Below are 20,946 nucleotides of genomic sequence, written 5' to 3' on the forward strand. Positions count from 1 at the left end.
AGGGGGACAAAAGAGTTGGTGAGCTCAGGTGGGAACAGATGGCGGGAGGCCGGAGTTCAGTGTAGGCGGGCCGGGAAGGCTGTAACTTCTGAGTACCTTGGCCAATGGGGAAAAGGAGAGGGCGTCCCTGGGTCGAGAAATTAGAATAAAGGGGGGCTGCGTCCTCCAGCAATTTGAGAGACCCCACAGGGATATGCCCGGTGGACTCTCCCTTTATTCGAATGAAGTTTTAGGACTCCTCTGTCTCCTTTTTGGACATTCAGTTCTTGACAGCGAGATTTTCCGCACAGAACTGAGCAGGATTTTCACTTACCCGCGCTGTGTGCAGTGGGATAGGAGCAACGCGGCTGCTGGCTGCCCTGCTCTGCTGGGGGATAACTGCATCGTTCCCACACTGGCAGTTGTTAAAAAGAGCTAGAGCAAATAGCCCCACTCATGAAAAGATTTTCAAAGCCTTTTTTTATATATTTTTTTTAAAAAGCTTTACGCTCCTTTATGGAAGAGATAGGCATATTTCTCTTTATAGGTGAGTGCATACCCAACCCTCCCCACACTCCCTGGTGGGTCTCACCTGCCCTGGGAGGTCCCCCACCACACCAGGAACTCTGGGCAATGCAGTCATGGTGCATAAAGGTGTTTTCCGGCTCAGCCTTGGACAGATGCTCCCAACCCATATACTTTGGACCTTCTGGGGACTCCCTATAGATGCTTATTTAACAGTTGCTGCTGGATCTTGCTCCCCTAGCGCAGGCCTTCCCAACCATGTGCCATACTGCCAGCGAAGGCCTCTTGTGCTGTGGTTTGAGGAGCTGGATGTCTGCCACGGAGTGACTGCAGCTCATAGCAATCCAGCATTGGGATTTGCAGAGGGAAATCCATCTCTGCTCATACACTGAGCCCAAACCTCCCAGGGCTAGTGTCTACCTCGTGATCCCCCTGGCAATTTTGCTGGGCAAACACTTGCCTGCATGACTCCATGCGTCCCTCACTGCTGTGCAGAGCTATACGTTGTGCAGGTTATCATGGATTCACTCACACACAGCTCCTTGCATCTCCTGGCCGCTGGTGCATTAGGACACAGGGCAGGAGATCCCTTCACAACAGTGAGAAGAAGAGGCAGGATCTCACATGCAGGGCAGAAAGAGGCACCTCTACAGTTTTGCAGCCTAGTGCCAGGCCTTTTCCCTCTGGTGACTCCCACCCAGCTGGGTCACCTTCAGTTGTTTCAGGCGTCCACAGGCCACCAACACTCAGAGCAGGACACGGAGCAGCCGCAGCTGCTTCTTGCCTTCGGTTTCTCCTTCAGTGCTCTTTCAGCCATGGCTCAGGCTTTAAGTCCAGGCTTGAAGGCCTCCTTGCCAGAGAGATATCTAGCTCTTGCAGGACACACAGAAGCTCTGATGGGCAGGAGTAACAAAGCCTGCTGGGCTAGGGGAAGAAGGGAAGAGGAGAGGCTGTTGGTGCCCGGATGTTACAGCATTTGTGCCCCCAGGCCCTCATGGATGGTAACAGCCCTGCTCTCCCTGCTGAAAGAGGAGCCATGGAGGCAAAAAGCACCCAAGTGTCCCCTGCTCATCCTGTTCATGTTGCTCCCCAGCTATCAGCATCTTCACAGTATGCTGCAGAGGACCTGCACACACTTGCCCACTTCGCAAAACTGAGCAAGGTTTGCCCAACCAACACTTAGGTGCAGGCATGTATTAGAGAAAAGCCATCTGCATCTTGTTGAGCTCACCTGCCTTTTTATTTCCAAGGGGAACGTATGTCATGCAGAACATTGTGGACGGCAGTGCATAGCCCCCACATGTTGCTGTCTTCTGTCAGGCAGCGGGATGCAGGTGTTAACTCTTCTTTTGAGGTGCATGTACTGCAGTGCTTTACAGCACATCTGCCACACTCCTGAAACACAGGCCCAACATGTAGATCCAACTCTAGATCTGACTCCAGAAGTCAGTCCTTAGGTTGGTCAAGGACAACTCTTCCCTTTTGGGAACACCGTCACACTCCAGTGAAGAAAGTGCAGCAACATTTGACCCTCTGGTCTCTAGCTTGGTCCTGTTCCCTCATCCCATCACTCCTCTTACGGCTCTTACTCTGCAGAGGGAACTGAACCTGCCAAGGATCTTCAGGGCAACAGGACCTACCAAGCCACCCCAGAGGCCTAGAGACCAGAAGTTAACTGCACTGACCACACCATCAAGCTCCCCTAAAATAGAAAAAAAAAAAAAAAAAGAAAAAAGCAGGGCCGCCAAGCCAAAAAAAAAGTTATATTTACATTTTAGTCTTATTTAGCTCTTCGAGGATGGGCTGTTCACATCAAACTAGAAACAATGTCTAAAGTTGTACTTGCTGCTAAAATGAAAATTGACTCCTTTTTTAAATAGAAAACCAGGATACAAAGCTTTAAGTGAATGCCTCACATAAGATTAGGCTGAAAGTAACAGTTAATGCAAAGAACAGCAAAAGTGAAGTGATGCGAGTTATAATCACTCTCAAACTGTTCCATATTAGTACACATGCGAGCAAAGAATAAACCGTCCCTGGTCTGTTCAGCAGTTCTGCTAGTGCCCGCTGGGTATAGCATTTACCTGCAAGCATCCCAAGTCACAGCATCCTATGTGCTAAACATCAGGGCTCTCAAACAGGTAGAGCAGGAATTCAGCGTATTTATGCTATTTGGGATACGGAATCTAAATTTAGGTGAGAACAGCTACCTTCCTGTTAGTCATTAGCCATCTACTTCCCCAGAAGTGGCTGCCTGTGTTTGCAAGACAACTGGCACGTTTTCTGTATCACTCTCAGGGGACAGTTGAGACAACTTTGATTAGCTTCTATGGATCTTACAATCAAACAAAAACATTAGAGGAAGGCAGAATATTCCCTTCAACACAAATTACAGAGAAATAACCCCCATTTACCAACCTCTTAAACGGAAAAGAAAAACTTTTTTTTAAGTGCATTTTCTCCAGTGAAAAACATCTCCAAACCACCACTGTTAAGAAATTTTTCATTACTGCTAATGACAAATTTTATGTGCATTCAACTAGCGCTAAGTTAGCTTTTCTGTTGGTAGAGCTTTATTTCATCTGATCGTTAGCTGCAAGATCAATTCTTTGGGAATACAGTCTCCTTGGAGGCTCAGGCAAGCTGAGGAAATTTTGCCCGAGGGAATCACTTAGTTTAATATTCAGATTCAATTCTCTTCTAAATTTCTGGTCTGACTTTCTGGAACAAAGTTTGAATACATAGTTGAAGCTGTTTAGTAGAATATACTTCATTGCCAACCTGGAATTTATATTTTGTGGGAGGAACTTGTAGGCTGCACTTCTGGAAGTAGCAACATATTTTCCTGCCCGAGTCACCAGAGGAAAGAGTCTGTTCTCCATATCTTGGGCATTTCACACACAATAATTTGCATTTAAGGGTAGTGATGCAATACACAATGCTTCACAGGCCTGTTCCTCACATGAATGCATTTGTTAAGATGCAAAGGTCCATGTCCCAAATGCCCCCAATTTCAAGTGTGTTGTGGTCCACTTGAAGCGAGAACTGCATTCTCAGTTAAAGCCGTTCCTGGTCCGCATGAAGGCATTTAGTGATGCTTTTCAGCTCAAGCAGCAGACACCTGTTTAGTAAGAGGTGGCACCAGAAGCAAAGGGTGGACAGCACAAACAACAAACTGCCCTTTTCCTCCCCAGAAGAGGCCCATTGAGGTTTGTGGGAGGGCTGGCAGAAAGCAAAACTCACCCGGAGCCAGGGCGGCTGCCCGCACCCCAGTGGACTGCAGTCCCTACAACTCTTAATCAGTCATTTAAAATAATAAATCTCATTACGCTAAGCATATTAGCATTAAGCCTTCAGCTGTTAAGTGCTCACCATTGCAAGCAGGGTCAGAGCCAGCCACAAATCAGCCTAAAAACGGCACAGCCTGAACAACGGGATGACACCTTCATGAGTGGTAATTGCCCAGGGAGCACAGAGAGCCTGGGCACCCACCGCAGCTCCAGCCCCATCCTGAGCACCGCTGGCTGAAGCACCCACAGATGCTGGGTGTACCTGAAGGGCTTTCCTCAGTGCACAGAGAAGGGAGAAACTGGGAAAGGCATTTGGGCACTAAGGGGCACCAAGGCCTCACACAGCCCTACCATACAACTGGCCTCAGTCAGTAGGCACCACCAAGACCAGCCCTGGGGCACACATTGTCCCCAGCCATCGCACTCTCCAGCTCTGCTCCGCCAAACTCCCACAAGACCCACTGGCCACCAGCCCAGCTCCCCTCAGGGAAGTGGAATCAGACCCTTCAAAGGGAGAAGGGGGTACCCATCAGAGCAGACACCCCCCTTAACAAAAACTGCTGCCACACAGCAGCTGAACATACTAGTAAAGAGTAGCATTTCCCCCATACCAGCACCACACCCACACCTCAGTTGCTTTTAGCATCCCTCCATCATTACTATTAACAGCCAACAACTCAAACCACCTGAAGCAACCACCTGAAGACCAGTCTGTGGCAGCTGCATATCACTGAGCCTTTTGTTTCTGTCTGAGGAAGTTTTAACCACTTGCTTGCTGAGGCTCCTATGTGGAGTTTAGCAATCAAGACCATTTCTGTGCCTCTGATGCTTCATGAGGAGCTGGAGCAACTGAATCCTGTTGGACGCAGGTCTGCGCCCATCCAGCATCCTGCAGGCCCAGGGCCTTGCTTGGTGCAGAGGGAAGAAACCATTCTGAATCACTCCCCTGCCACCTGTTATTCCTTGTGCCATTTTTTTCAAGAAATGTTAACATTCACCAGTCCTCTAAGTACCATTTGCTTAACAGAAAGTTTACTATGAATACTACGCTTACTACGAATGTTAGCATTTTCTGGTGTGTTCTCATTCATGTTATGATAATATCAGGCTCAAATCAGTGAGTGTAAAAATCATGAGTGATCTCAGAAACAAGAGGTTGCATCCTGCCCTACAGTTTACACTGAGCCTACGAGGAGCAGATCCGAGCCATGGGATAACCTCGCCACAGCTCATTCCATGCAGCACGGCTCCTGCCGGGAGAGCCTCTGCTGGAAGAGGAAGCCTGATGCCAGGTAGCACTGGTCTTAATGTGTGTCCCTTTATTTCTGGGATTGTCACTGACAATGACTTGCAATTCGTTAATACTATCTGCTTCAAGCAGCCTTCAGGGTACAAAACTTATTTTTATTGGAAGGTCCTCAGCTAACCAATACAAACTATGAAATCTAAAGGGATAAAATAAAATAGCACCAATGAATGTGGCACTCAATGTTATCCTATTTGGAAAGACTGAATTAAATCCTGTGGTGAAAAGAACATTGATTTCACTCCTGATTTAGCACTGTAAGGACTAACGTGAGATTACATGACACAAACGTGTTGTTAGCAAATTAGCTGGCTTTAGGCGCTTCACCAGCGGGATAAGTGGTTGGATTGCTAAGGCTACATTTCGCTTTTAGCTGTGCTCGGCTTTTGGGTAGCTCCACACAAGAACAGGTACTGTGCTTTGTAGCAGGACTGTGTCATTTCACTGTCCTGTTTCTGGGTGGCTGAGGCCATAAATGCTCTTCTCCCCACCTCGTGCCAAGCCACAGAGGCCTGCCCAAGGCATTTCACCACCATTTCTGAAGACCATCTCCAAACAGAACATTAGGTCCTAAACACATCACTGGAGACAAGACGTTTGCTTTGCATTTTCTTTCTGCTCACCCAGAAGTATCTTCTTGATTGCAGGGCCGAGGCACCTCCCACCATGAACACAGACTGGCTCCAGTGCCACCCATGACGGCAGTCTGAAAGGACAGGGTGAGCACGGGGCCTCTGCCCCCACTTGGGTCCTCCTGGCACCAACGTGGCAAATGGTCTCAACGAGGGCAGCAGGTCTTGCTCCTGATCCACAGCAGCACAAGCCACCAAGCTGGCACCAATACTTGTATCAAGTATTGCTGCCAACTCCAAGTATCATCAAATTCCTGCTTTTTTCTAAAAAGCAGCATCATGGCCAAGAACACCTCACCCCAGCTCTGCAGGTACTGATGCCCTCCATGCACCTGTCCTCATTTGTCCCTCACGCACTGCCTTTGGTTGAACATTTTAGTTCCAAGTGCTTTTGTGCTTTTGTGTTTTGGGTCAGACACACCACTGTGTTACAAAGCCCAGGTCCCCAGTCACCTCAGACGCTGGTGACAGAGCCAAAATTTGCTCTGAGCATCTCAGCAGGCCTCTGTATGACATGTCAAAACCCTAACTTCAAAAATGCTGAATCTGGGGGAGGTTGCAATCCAGAAACAAAACATTTCCATATAAGAATGAGCCCGTCAACACACCTGTTTATATACACTCATTAACATGCTTCCATTTCTAACCGAATTAAAATCTAGTTTAGGTCGGAAAAAAAAAAAAGTGTTCACAGTAGTCCAGAGTTTCATAGACAAAATCATGGTTCAAGCTGACATCATGGTCTGCTTTTGCTCAGCCCTTTTCCCAGCAAACAGCACTTTGGATCAGGAATGACCTCCTTTAGTGAGGCTGCAGAGAGCCTGCTCAGCCATAGACAAATTCCAGCCCTCACTGAATGGGCAGAATTCACATTCAAATCAGCTGGAATGAGGCCAGCTTGGCCAGGCGGCCTCAGTGGTGCAGATCCTCTCCTGAGCTTTGTTCTCCTCCTGTCACTTCAATGAGCACACGGGCTCAGCGCTTGGGAATAAAAATGAAAGAAGGACAGATTCGGGGATGCCCTTCAATCCTAAGGCTTTGCCATGAACAAAATTGGTCACCTGTTTACTGATTCCCAGCCTGGCGGGACCTGTGGCAGCCAGGGGAATATAAAGTTATCCCAGAAATGCAAACATAAAAACCTGTTAATAGATGAGTTTTAAAGCATCCCTGAGGCTGGGTAAGGTCTCGGCATCCAGCAACACTTTGCAATGTCCATTGCTGGGACACCAATGCTCTGCATCGCCGGGATACTGTGAGAAAGCCTGGATACACCCCGGTGTAACGGCAGGTGCCCAGGGAAGGATGCTCCAGCTCCGGGGGCAAGGACCAGGGAGGTTCCAGAACAACTGCTTAGCACAAGAAACAGAGACACTATGGCCTATTATTATTATTATTATTGCTATTATTATTACTATTATTATTATTATTACTATTATTATTATTATACTATTACTATTATTTCTCTTTACGTCCAGCCGCCTTGTCCTGAAGCAAAGCGCCATCGGCCGCGTAAGGCGGGTGTTTGGCGGAGGCCGCTGGGTCCTCCCTGCTCCCACACCAGCTCTGTGACTCTCTGATGCCCAGCGCTGGGTTCCCAGGCAGGGCAGCGCACCCAGCACCAGGGTCACAAGTGTTACTTGAAGCCAAGTACATAAAACGAGCAAACAACTTTGCCTAGATTTTTCTCTAAGCACCTATGAGTTTCCTAGGGGGAAGTTTTCTGAATTTGTTAATGTGGGTGGTGTGTGAGGTATCTCACATGTGCTGTGGTCTTCATAGAATCATAGAACCGTTGAGGTTGGAAGGGACCTCTAGAGATCATCTAGTCCAACCCCCCTGCACACGCAGGGTCACCTAGAGTATGTGGCTTACCCTTCATAAGGTCATCTGGCCTCCCCTCATAAAGCTCCGTTTCTATAGGTCATTCTACTATAAAGTTTAGTTTCCAACAGTTTAAAATTACTTACAGATTTACAAGCAATAACGTATTGCTATAAGGAGAGACTTTTTTTTAATAGCATTTAATAAGACTCTCAGAATATGAACAGAGGCTGTTTTAGGATTTTGCTCATTTTTATGGTGTTTCTTCCCATTTATTTTACAGGCTCTGGGGAATGCAGGCTAAAACCAAGAGCTTGTAAGAGGTCATAAAAGAAAGAATGGTCATATTTTTTGCTGTGGTTTGAACAGGCAGCCCAGCAGAGCATCTGCTTTAGCAACGGCCCATGGAGGAGGGGGACTGGTGCCACCTCACTTTGTGAAGCAGAAGTCCCAACAACTACTCATTTTAGGAGCCAAAGTAAAAAGACCTCCAGACCTGAGTTTTCAGGGTCCCCAGGACCACGAAGCCCCCTGTATGATCAAAACTGCTCCTCCTGACTTCCCCCAATACTGCGGGCATGAATGAAGCTTGCAGGTCTTCAGAAAGCATCCAGAAAAATGAAGAGAACTTATTTAATGGCCACTTGCAGTCCAATACCTCAGAGGACTTCTATGGTGCAGCCACATCCTCCTCCTCCTGCCGGGTACAGAAGGACAGCGGATTTGGCCACCCAGGTTTTCACAAACCCCCAGGGTTTGGTACCCAGGGAGCCCAAAGCTCCAGCTCTGCCTGTGCAGGTGCTAACACGCTCCATGTGGCGCTCACCGCTTCCAGACTGCAATTTTACAGCAAACTTCTTGAAACGAGAGCAAAGAGGCAGTGAATAAATCATTGTGAGCCCTCCTGTTTGTGCTCAGCCTCTTTGCTTGTTTGCAAGCAGGGTTATCTGTACCACGACGAGCCAAGTCCTGGCACTGAGGGGAACAAAGCAGCCCTTCTGAGGCTGTTTATCCAAAGCCCACGGAGAGGGATGCGGGAGGAGGTGGGGAGAGGACAGCGGCGCAGGGAGATGCCAGCAAGGTCACCCCGTGCTGAAGCCGAGGTGCCTCCGAGCGAGGAGGGTTCACAACGGTCCCCGGCTCCGTTCCCCTCACCTTAACGATGGCCACAACCACCATCCTCCCACCAGACAGGCTGCCTCCCAGCTTGGGATCGAAGGGCAGGTTGTGAAGATGAAACCAAATAGCGGCTGAACTCGCGCCATGGGGAAAGAGTCTCCCGGCACATTTTTCGGGTGAGGAGCAGGGGACAGGGATGCCCGTGGGAACTGGGGTGCTGAGCTAGGCCAAAAGCCCAAGCAGTAACATCGGGCCTCTTGGAAAGGTGGCACCTCTTGGCTCACACCAGCCTCATGGCTGCACCCTCAGCTTGGGTTCTGCTGGAGCAGCAGCCTCTGCTCTGGCCCCCATTCCCAGAAAGGTTGTCACAGCCTTGACTTCTGACACAGGAAGAACGAGTTTTCCCAGCTGGATGTCCTGATTGTGCAGCTCCGTCACAAACCGGGCAGAGTTTTTGCAAGCGCTCCTAGGAGAACCGCGCTGCAAAGCAATTCCCTCCAACACCCACTTCCACCACGGAGAAGTTTCCCGATGGAGCGAGCCGAGCTCCCCTTGGTGAGGCCGGCTGCGGGCAGGAGAGCACCCGGCCTGGCAGGCACCCGCTCCCTATACACCTGCCTGGAGCGAGAGGCTGCAGCAAAAGCTGTTTTTAGGGCCCTGCTGCCCTTTAATGCTCCTTTCTGACGCTGGTGGGTGTAGCGGGAAGTGGAATTTTGAGCAGTCTCCAAGAGCCCTTGCACTAGCCCACCAAAGAGCAACACAGACCGTGCCCGGACACTGAGCAGAGCGGGAGAGACAGCAGTGAACATGACATTTAATTACGGGAAAGAAGAACGAAGCCTTTTCCCCTGCGTTTGGCATTCTCCCAGCACGCAGACTTAATTGTGAGGAGGGATATTAGAAGGCAATGAAGGAGAAGATTGAAAACCCTGATTATGCCAAGGTCCCCAAAATGGTGAATTTCTCAATTTCCACATGAGCAAACCCGGGCTGTGCCATGTCCATGGCCTTTTCTTTTTCTTTTTTTTTTATTCTTTATTACTATTATTATTAATGATAATAATTTCTTGTTTTCTCATTATTCCTTTTTCTCCTTTTTCAAGCCTGGCGATCTCCCCTGCCAAACGCAACCCGGCTCGTGTTGGCGCTGCAGTAGCTGCGGGCTGGCTGCAGGGGGGAACCTTTGGCTGCGCATCCGCAGCTCCCGCGGGGCTTCCGCAGGGAACGCGCCGGCAGCAGGAGCCGCGAGCTCCGGGCCCTGGTCCTGCCTGAATAAAAGTGTGAGTTGGAGAACGTGAACTGTAAATATCCCAAATAAAGAAAACAGAAGAGAGAAAGGGAATCATGCATTTGGGGCAGGCTGGTTAAAATGGTTCTCATTTGCTTCTCTCTGATCAGGTGATTTTTTTGCCTGGCTCACGACAAGCCCCAGCCCAGCAGTTTTCACCTCTGTGAGGCACAAGCACGTCCTAGGAGCCACCAACGTCACCAGAGATGCTCCACGCAAGCAGCTGAAATTTGCCTTGCAAATGCAACGAGAGGCCAGAGCTGCCAAGAGGGAAGACTGGCAGAAAATATTATTTTCTATGTCCTAGCAAAGCCGTGTAGCCCGGATACACAAACACGAGCAAGCGCACAAGGCATCCCTCGTCAGGAAGGCGTCGCTGCTCCGGGAGCACGCAGCACATGCTCGGCACCGGAGCCGCCTCCGCGGGAGTTAATTTAAACTGATTCCCAAGTTAGGGCCCCGAGATGCTCCAGCTGCTCTGCTGGATTTTTTTTTTTTTTTCCTGAGCAGGCTTTTCCCTTGATCTCTGCAAACATTTCCCCATTTCCTTCTGAAGGGCGCCTCAAGGAAGGCGCTGGCCCATCATTGGCGAGAGCGCCCGGTGCCGGAGCAGCTCCCCGGGCCGCTCGCTGGTGCAGCAGGATTCCCGCCCTCCCGAGCCTGCCCGGGGCCCCCTCTCATTTCCAAGGAATTTTTCCCCTGTGTTACTTAGTGCAAACCAGGCATTGGTGACGTTACCCAGGATAGGGAGGGGGAGAAGGTGTCACATCTGCAGCCAGCAGCAGGATGGGGTTGCGGAGCGGGGGCGGCCGCACACGGTCCCGCCGGATCCCGGCGTTCCTGCCACCGGCCGACCTCCCCGGCGCCTTTGGTGAGGCGGCTGTTTTTCAGCCTCCCCATTTATACTGGTCTCACTATATATTTTTACCTATTTGTTTATGTGGCACATTGGATCTCCTCTTCACCTTTTGTAAGCATTTTAGCTCTTTCTTTATTTCTGTTTTCCAGGCTGGAGGTATAAGAGAAAACAAATAACAATTCTCACAAAATGCTGGCAACACCTAAAAACCTCTCTTTTCCCAAAATGCATATGCAAAAGCACCAGAAAAGTGTAGCCAGGGTGAGGATATGCCAAAATTCCTCCACTGCTTCCTATGCAATTAAGAGATAAATTCACTGATAAACCTTTTTGGGCAGCTCCATTAGCGTCAGCTACACTTCAGAATGAAGAACGGCATAAAATGATGGTAGTGCCAAATTGTACAGGTAAAAGGTATCACCACCCAGATTTTAGAAGGCTTTACATATCCAAAATAATATTGTTGCCTCTACATAAAAGATAGATGCTGATTTAGAAGGAAAAAAAAAAAAGAAGAAGAAAAATACTACTCTGAACTTTTACCCTGTAGTTGGATTTAAAATTTTCATCAGAGAATAATCACAGAGCAACCAGAAATATTATGGAAACGCAATCATCAGACCTAAGTGGTTTTCTTGCCAACAAAACAGGCTCAGAGAGGATGCTAGAAGACTCCTGCATATTTTTTACAAAATCAAAGGGAAAGAAAGACTCTTTTCAAATGCCACTTCACAGTGCAAACGCTTTGGGCTGATAAACCAATCTTCTTTTTTTTTTTTTTTCTGGAAAAAAGCAGGTTTCCTATTGTAATGCAAACGGCAGATGAGCGTGCACCTCTGGAGCCTGCAGCTGGGGCTGCACTGCAGCCGCTCTGCGGCGAGGCGAGCCCGGGAAAGCGCTGCCCTCTTTCTTCATCCCTGCTTGTTATTGCGACGGGCCTAGCAGCAGCCAAGAGCTCAGAGAAGGAGGAAACGGGAATACAAGTAATTCCTCAAAGATATGCAAAGCACTTGCCGTTTTTTATCATCCTGCTTGGTTGTGTATCTACTCTTCAAACAAGATAGGGGGTTACATGGCTACAGCAGATGAAATACAATTCCTGGACAAGCGCTTTAATATATGTGCCTCTTTCTAAGTGAAAGTGTCTTGGCTGCTTCGCTCTTTGTAGGTTTGGGTGGTTAGCGTGGCGCTGAGCTCCGGGGCGGCCGCGGTGCAGGCTCGCTGGCGGGAGTTGTCGCAGGCCACGCGCGGTGACCTGGGCACCGAAGTGCCGCATTGCCTGGGCAGGGGGATCTGGCATCTCGTGACCCATCAGGCCACTTCTGTATTGCAGAACCCCACTCATGTCCCAGTTACAAATGGGGAGAAAAAGACTCGTCACAGGAAAGCTCCCAAGTGGAGCTCGCGGCAGCATCCGCATCCTGCTGGTTTGGAAGGGGCAGATAGCAAGCGGAAGAGGGTCTGGGGAGGCCAAGCTCGCTTTAGCCAGCAAGGACCATGCTGGCGCTAACCCAGCGCCGCCGTGAAGCAAGAAGAAGGTGCCCTCCATCCTGGCCATCGGCAGCGGCGGCCGAGCCCGCGTGTTGGTCCTCTGCAGCCGCAGGCGCTGCCACACCAGGAACGCTGCCGGAGAGCAGAGCCTTCGCCTTGTGCCTTTTGTAGCGAGTTCGGGTGTGTTTCTGCAATGCAAAAAGAGGAGAACTTGCTGGTTCACCAGCTATGAGTGCGTTCTCTGCAAACTAGAGGGCAACACACACACGCTCAACTAGCCCAGCGTGGGGGGAGTGCAGTTGCAAAACGCTTGTATCATTTTTCCAACCTTTTCATAGTATTGATCCTTTTTTTCTTTTTTTTTTTTCAGTTGCGGAGAGAGAAACGCCAAGCGTAATGTCAGCACGAAGCGCTACACTGCACAGTGACTCTTCCCAAAACGCGGAGCGCTGGAGGCCGCCCGCCGCCCTGGCTGGAAGTGGCAGCGCGTTATTGCAGCAACGGAGCTGGCTGCAACGCGTGCCGGGGGTGAGGGAGGCTGGGGGCTGACCCTCGAGCCCTGGGTCCTGCCCATGCCAAGGCCAGGCTGCTCTGTCACTGTGATAAGTGTAATCCTGCTAGGCAAACACATCAAACAAACAGCCCTTGGTGACTGCAGACCTTGTCTAGGCAAACCTAGCCCTGGGTTAAAAATGTGCTGAGCGCACAGTCCTGCATTTTGGCACCTCCAGGCCCACAGAGGGATTCGCAGGGGTCTGTGGCACCACAGGCCCCGCGGTGGCAGCTCTGCAAGGCTTGGGCATGTGCCCGGGCACATGCACAGAGCGTCTCTGCTCCCTTTCCCCTTCGCTTCTTGTGCAGAAGAGGACAGATGACTCTCATGTCAGGCTGTTTTGCTTCTATATTTATGTCCTGCCTTAGGCTCACAATGTTCAGCTCAGATGCAATCCAGTCTGGTCATATTAATACATCTGGGATAATATTTTTAACAACCTACATCAAGCTGAGGGCTACAATCATCTGTAGGCGCTAGGAGCTCTCTGACCCCTCTCAGATGCTCTCTTATAAAACAGAAAGTTTCCCTTTAGGGTCTCTTTTCCCTTCCTGCCTTTTAGGGGACAGGTACATTTTGTAGCTTCCCTCTGATATACTGGATCAAATTGAATCTCTGCTGTAGCTACAGGAGCTTCCCTGGATTTCAGAAAGGATGAGGGTGGCTCACTGACTACTAGTGCCAAAATCAGGGCTTAAGGAGGGCTGGCCTGCAAAGCGAGCCAAAATAAATAGGATGCTGGTGTTGATCTATAACCATCCCTGAGGGGTTGCGATAGAGCCACCACTGAAGGACTCTCTTCTAATTCAGTTGGCCAGTGAGTGCACTGACTCAGCAATCCCTCTCCTTATCGCAGACGTCCCAGTGGCTGCGCCGGTCAAGGACAGCAGCCTGGATGGGGGCAGTTTCCTCTGGCTGCCAGGTCACTTCGTGGGAGCCCAACTCTTGCTGGCCACCACCACTGCTCTTGGCCTAAATTCCTAACGGCCCTGGAGTGCCATCCCTTGCTGCTCCGCTATGCCCAAGTTGGACTTACCACCTTGCTACCCACTGCACTCATGCCAGAAAGGTTTTCTGCACTCTCCTTCAATGAACCATGGCTAAAAACAAGGCTTAAAGCCTAAATATTGTGTTATTCCATCCCCAGACACTGAAAGACTCAACATTTCTATGATAGCAGTTCAGGCTCCCATCAGCCAGGATGGACATTTGGGAGCTGTCACACTCCACATTAAGCACTTGTGGAGTGCAGACAATGCAGGACGGAAAGCACGGATCGTTTCAATTCAGCATAACTCTATCAGGAACTCGATCCCAGGCCTGCTTGAGAGATTTCCTCTCCAAAATGAGGCACTTCGTAGCTTTCCTTGGGCTCCCAAATGTCCCAGGGAAAGCCAGTTTTTGGAAGCTGGGTGTCGTATTAGCTCGGCAGCGGCCGGGAAGCAGAAGGAACAAGAGCTGGCTCTTTCCCTCGGCTCTTTCCAAAGCAGATTTTCTTTCATGCTGTGGGTCAGGAAGGGACTGACCCTGTAAGAGGACAGCAAGCAGGGTTGGGGCGGCACAGGCCCTGTGGGCAGCAATGACTCACGCAAGGCCGGGAGGGAAGCGGGAGCGAGCGCAGCGCGTGACTGAGGAGGAGGAAGAGGCGGCGCAGCAGGGAAGGCCGTGGGAGCGTGCGGGGGCGTGGGACTCTGGCCACGCCGCCTCGCCTCCACGGAGCTATGTTGTCGGGTGGCTTCCGCGCAGCCCCAACCGGCTCGGCCCTGCCTCGCGGCGCCGCCTTCAGCAACACAACTTCCCAGAACAAGCATGCTAGCACTTCCCAGGAACATCAGAAGGAGATTTTTTTTTTTCTTTTCCAGGGGGAATTTGAGCTGCTGAAATCAGAAGTGAGAGGTGGTGTGTTGCTGTGCGGCCGGTGCGGGCAGAGGACCCCGGGCCCTGGGATGTCTCCCTCGGCTGCCACCGGAAAGGCTCGGCCCTGTATTTCCCCAGGCGGTTGCTGTGGAGATGGTTCGGAAGGAGGGACAAGCTCCTCAGCCGAGGAAAGAGGAAGCAAGATGGGAAGGTTTTTCCAGCACAAATGTTTGTCGGCACCTTCCACGAGGTGTCAGCAGCAGCTATTATTCACTGCCACCGACCACAGCAGCCTCGGGCTGCCATCCACCAGAGGCTTCTCCAAGAGGAGCCTAAAATGGCTAGAGCCTAAAATCATCTGTCCTTTGTCACCGCACAGCCTGGACATTGTCACCAATGTCCACCATTGCCTAAGAGGGGTAGAGAAGCCCCTGCTAGGCACCGGGTTCCTAAAGACCAAAATAGATAAAATTAACCTACAGGGGAGGCTTATCCGCCACCTACAGCAGTCACCGAAGTGCGGTGACCAACGCAGCACCCGCTCACCCAAGGGCTGTGGGAGGCACCACACAGCTCGGCCCTTTGCCATGTACCCCCCTGCTCAGCCAGCGCCGCCGCTGCCGGCCCCTGCTCTCCCCACTTGTGCTCCTCTCTCAAGAGGTTTAATTTTACATAAATGGGACACCGGGCGCTTCCGCCCGGTTTGTTTATAACGACGCCGGAGCGGGAGGCTCACAGAGAACTTGCCGCTTGGACGCTCCGGAGCTCTCTGGATTTGGGGCTCTTATCCCAACTCTGCTGACCTTTGCTCCTGAGCCTTTTTCCAGAGAGGATGTGGGCAAGTGCTTGAACTCACAGAAAAAGGTTGTTGCAGGGACTGGAGCAAAAGCCAGGCCTTTTGGCCTTTTTCCAGAAGTGAGGGATGCATTAATTCCCCTCTCTCATCCCCAGCTCAAAACCAACGCTAAACATTAACTGTGCTCCACACAGTAGTTTATACTGCCTATTTTGTACTGCTTTTAATTAAGTCCACAATCATGCCCATTAAGCTACCAGTCAATAAAACCCTGCCCTCAATTTAATGAAAACCTCAGAAAACAAACTAGGTTTATTACATACACAGCCATACAACAAGAAACGGACGAGCTTTTCCCTCCGTCCCCTCACGTGGACGGGTTTGGTAGCACTAAGCAGGAATGACTTGGTCCCCAGCTGAAGGAGCGACCTTCTGCAGAAGGAAGAACCCCAAGAAGAGTCATCATGTGGCACCCCGGGGTTGTGTTACTCAGCTCAACCGCGGCTGCGCGGGCAGAGCAAGCGCTGTCATGTGCCAAGGAGCCTGCGATAAGCCCTCTCATAGCCAGATAAGTAATGAGATCAAGTTACTTAATTCAAAGTGATTAAAACCAGGCTGCACTGGAAACAAACAAGCTGTGCCCACGGGTTTTTGCGTAAAAAAAATACATATGCCATAACACCACCCAAACCTCTCCAGGACATGATGTTTTGTCATTTGTGCTGGGCATACTATGAGCAATTTATTGGGCTTTTAATGCTTTCCCTCCCATGTAGCGCAGTCAGCAAAGACGCTGTGTTTTCTGCAGATATGCACATGCTTCTGATGGATTTCATGACTCTGTTTTGCAAACCAGAGCCAGCCTCAGGGTGAGCCTTGACCACAAGCCCTGCAGAATCACAGGCACCATGACCCAGAGCCCACTGCAAGAGTGAGTCCCCTGCCCTGCCTAAGAAAGCTCACCCAGAGCAGACTAGTCCTGCACCTCCTCCGAGACACCAATCCCCCTGCAAAAGCAAGTTTGGTTTTGCATTAAACTAATCCCTTGCCTTTGAGCTCAAACAGAGTTTGGCTTAGTCAGGTGTTTGTGGAAAATAAGTTGAAAAGTAGCCCTACACCCCTTCCCAGGTCACCCCGATGGACGTTTGGATGGCCTGCAATGGCCACTGAGCCACCACCGTCAACAAGGTGTCCAGGGCTGCAGCCCATGCTGCAGAATCAATCCTTTTCCAAGCGTCTTTTGATACTAACGTTTGGTACAAATGACCCAGTGCTTGAAGCAGTAGGATGCGACAGCAAAGTATGTGCCTCCAAGGTAGTGGGAAGCAGAAGAAGCAGCTGCCTCTAATGAATTTCCATCTGTATGACAAAAGAGGATTTTGTGTGCCTGGCTGGTATGCGGGATGCTGGGTGCCATGGTGGGGCTGCAGGTTTCCCAGCAGGGAATCACATGGCCACAGGCTGCACGTAACTCCCCACGGAGCAAGGGCCCAGGGTCAGAGCACAAGATGCCTCTCGTGCAGGGACCTCAAGCAATCGCAGGAAGGGCCACAGTGTGAGGGATGCAGATAGAGCAGCAAAGCACTCGTCCCCACAGCACCTGCCAACAGCCCTGGAGCGTCACTGGCACAACTGCTACCTGCACACACGCGCTGCAGGGCCCCAGGAGAGCAGGACTTAGGGAGTTACGGCGCAAGCGGGCTGCCCCCATGCTGCAGCAGCCATGTCGACGCTCCTCCTCGGCCAAGAGCCTGCGGGCGGCCGGAAGGGCGGCCAGAGAACGTCGCTGCCTGGGAGACGGCCGCCCCGTGGGCCCCAACTCGAGCGGCAGGCACGTGTACGGGCACATGCGGCAGCCCCTGGGCTGGCAGCCGGCACAAAGTGAGCTCAAGGGCAGCGCCAGCCTCCTGCGAGAGCCAGGGCCGGGACAAGCCAGGACAGGGCAGGAGTGGGGCCGGCCGCTGCAGGGCACACGCAGGGAGACAGGGTCCACACGGCAGCCGCAGTTGCCCGTGTCCTGCAGCAGCCCAGGGGCCTGCACAAGTGCCAAGCCCCAGCGCCTCCAGACCCTGCACCCGGGAGCTTGACGCACCGCACAGCCCAGGACCTGGCAGTGCCAGCACCCCCACGCCCCCCGCAGCCCGGGCACCCCAGGACCCCGTACACCCAGGACGCCATGCGCCCTGGCCTCCATGCCGCAGGGTCGCCAACCCGCGGGAGCCCCTGCCCAGACCCCCCCACGGCGGGATCCCGCACCGCGGTGCCCCGTGCACCCCGGGCGCCATGTGCCCCCCCCCCCCCCGCAGGTCCTCACACTCCCGCTCCCCGCACCCCCCGCTCCTCCGCGCCCCGCCCCCCCCGGCGGCCCCGCCCCCCGCGGCGACATCGCGGGGACTCCGCGCCGCCGGCCAAGTTTTCTTGGAACTTGGCCTCCCGCGGCGTGACGCAAACAATGGTGCAGCGCCCCGGCCGCGCGCCGCAGCCAATGGGCGCCGGGGGGAGCCCGCGCGGCGGCCAATCGGGGGCGGCTGGACAGTTCCCCGGTCCTGACCGACCTTCACCGCCCGCCGCGGGGGTGGGGATAAAAGGCCCCGGCGGCGGCGCCGCGCTCCGGCCGCTGCCCCGCGCCGCGCTCCGCCGCCGCCTCCTCCTTCTCATCCTTCTCCCCCTCCTCCTTGCTGCGCTGGGCTGGGCTGGGCAGCGGCGCCTCCCGTGCGGCCGCCGGCGGCATTGCGGCGACCAGCGAGGTGAGCGCGGGCGGGCGGGGAGGTCCCGTGCACCGCAGCGGCGGCGGCGGGGGAGGGGGGACCCTTCCTGTGCGGCGCGTTGTCGTGCGCGCGGGGGCTTCCATGCACCGGGGAGGAGGGTTCCCGCCCGCCGGGGCGCCGGGCCGCCGTGCAGCGGCGTTCCCGGGGACCGGGCCGGGGGGTTGTTCCCCCGGCGCATTGCACGGGCACAGCCGCTAACGTCCTGGCGCTCCGTCCCGCAGGTGTCGGGGCCGATGCGGCCGCTGGGCGCCGAGGCGGCAGGAGGCCCCCGCTGGAGCCCCGCGGGCCGCCATGCCCTGGAGCGTGCGCTGGGTGGGCGGCCGCGGCGCCCAGTCGCAGAAGCAGTGCAAGAAGTCGTCCTTCGCCTTCTACCAGGCCGTGCGGGACCTGCTGCCCGCCTGGCTCCTGGAGGACATGCGGACCATGGAGGTCTTCCACTGGGAGGACGGGGGCAAGGTGAGCGTGTACTCACCCTCCGAGGCGCTGCTGTACGCCCTGGTGCACGACCACCACTCCTACGCCCAGCACCTGCTGACTAAGTTCCCCCAGGGCGCCCTGGCCGTGCCCAGCCAGAGCTTCAGCTGCTGCCAGGCGTCAGCCCCACACCTGGCCATGGCCGTGCGCTACAACCGCGTCCGCATCCTCTTCCGCATCCTCAAGGCCATTCGGGACTTCCCGGCCAGCGACAGGGCCGGCCACCTGGACCGCCAGGGCTGCAGCCGCGTGGAGGGCGGCAAGACGGCCCTGCACGTGGCCTGCGAGCTGGTGCGGCCCGAGTGCTTGCTGCTGCTGCTGGGGCACGGCGCGTCGCCCTGCCTGCGCGACTCCGCCGGGAACACGCCGCTCGACACCTTGCTGCAGCAGATGGCCCAAACGCCACCCGTTAACATGCGTGCCAAGCTCCTCTGCCTCGACTGCCTCTTCCTCTTCGTGCCTCAGGACCTGCACTTCCCCATGAAGCAGCAGCTCTTGGACAATCGGCAGCGGTGGCAGGACCTCTTAGGGGAGAACCGGTTCCAGTGCCTCGTGGGCTTGGCGCCGCCATCGCTTTTCGTCAGCGCCATGCGCGTTCTGATCAGGACCATTTCACCGGAGCAGTTCCCGGAGGCTCTGGACGATCTGCCCCTGCCGCACTTCCTAAAGCCTTTAGACTTGAAACTGGAGAGCTAGGGGGGCTGTACCGGAGCCTCCCGCTCACAGGACAGAAATAGCCTATTGTGCTAAAACTGAACCGGTGCACGAAGCTGCTACTGCAGCAGCCAAGTGTCTGTTTTAATTAGAACTGTGTTTTTTAAAAGAATTGTATCCGGCACTTTACAATATATTTTATTTAAAGATTCTTGTGGTGAGGTGTGCTCAGCACTGCGTTTTCTAAAGAAACATCATATGGCATGTACAAAGGGGGGTGTGTGGGAGAATGTATTTGTAAATATCGCTAAATAAACCAGTGGCAGATATGATCAAAATACAAATCAAGCTGAAAAGGCTGTAACGGTCTGTGCCTTGAAGTCTGTGGAGGGGAGAAATGTATCTTTTGGTTAGGATTTCCCTGTTACATAAGCTTAGCAGTCCTGGAACAGGATGACTCCTTTTTTACAGCTCTCCTAATAAATCTTGGCAGGGATGCGGGTTTTTTTTAAAGGCACAGATGAAAACTTCCTAATCTTGTGCACAAAAGCAGAGAGAAGCCAGATACTATTAAAATCTCCCTAAACAAGGCTGGCAGGGATATGCAGCTGAACAAAACATATTTTCAAATATGCATAAATAACAGTTGGTTTCCTTGCAAAGTTCTTTCTGTTGCTCGCTGAGAGCCAAGGGTGCTGTGTGTCAGGCAGAGAGCAGGGCAGGAGTGGAAGCACCCAGCCTCCCTCCTGGCATTCCTGGGGGGAAGGAAGAGATGTCTGGGTGTAGGGTAGGATGGAAGCAGGAGGGCCTGAAGCAGGAGCTCCTATGCCCCGAGGTATTTGCTCAGCCTGGGAATGGTGCACAAGGCCAGAGCAGCTTTTCTGTATGGGCTCCAGCGCTTCCACTGCCATTTCCTAGGAGGGTATCGTGTCTTAGTTCAGCTGAGAAACCTGTGGCAGTCTTGGTTCCCCCTGGACAGACACCAGAGCAGTATTAGATATCAGGCTCTTGGATATCATCAAATATTCTGACCTTCTTGTGAGGTGCTCTGGTGTAGCCCAAATGCTCCTGGCTGCTGCAACTGGACAAGCCCTTAGGGGATAGGGCACTGCCTCCAAGGTTGGGATTGAGGCACAAAAAGGTCCTGAGCAAAGGGTCCAGCTCGGGTGCTTTGCAACCTTCACCTTGTGGCTGCTTCCCTGTAAAACTGGCATTGCCCCTGCCATGGTGCAGGGAGGGAGCTGGGCCCGCTCCACCACCACCCCAACAACAGAAACTTGGGCTTTGCCTGTGTTGCTGGAAGGCATCCGAAAAACTGTGGGGTTTCGGGGCTTGACGTTGGAGCCAAGGAGGTTGTTGCCACTTAAACATTACCTCTTATCTCTCAGTCCATCAGTTCAGTGATGATCCCAAAAGGAACTATAATACCGAGGTAGTTCAAGGCACAAATTTCTTTATTCAAGAATTAATTTTGGTCAGAAAAGAAACAAGAAAACCACAGAATGAGGCAGTATAAGCTGTTCATGTTTCA

General features: G+C 52.7%; 1 protein-coding gene across 1 annotated transcript; it reads left to right on the forward strand.

The window, feature by feature from the left end:
- Positions 1–18,519: 18,519 nt before the first annotated feature.
- On the forward strand, positions 18,520–19,772 carry ANKRD9 (ankyrin repeat domain 9). The gene has a single exon (XM_010218573.2). It carries the CDS (start codon positions 18,579–18,581, stop codon positions 19,455–19,457), a length of 879 nt encoding a protein of 292 aa, XP_010216875.1. The 5' UTR covers positions 18,520–18,578; the 3' UTR covers positions 19,458–19,772.
- The last annotated feature ends 1,174 nt before the right edge of the window (positions 19,773–20,946 follow it).

The sequence above is a fragment of the Tinamus guttatus genome, unplaced genomic scaffold, assembly GCF_059628265.1.
Source record: "Tinamus guttatus ecotype Peru unplaced genomic scaffold, ASM5962826v1 Tinamus_guttatus_pri_ptg000048l, whole genome shotgun sequence".
NCBI lineage: Eukaryota > Metazoa > Chordata > Aves > Tinamiformes > Tinamidae > Tinamus > Tinamus guttatus.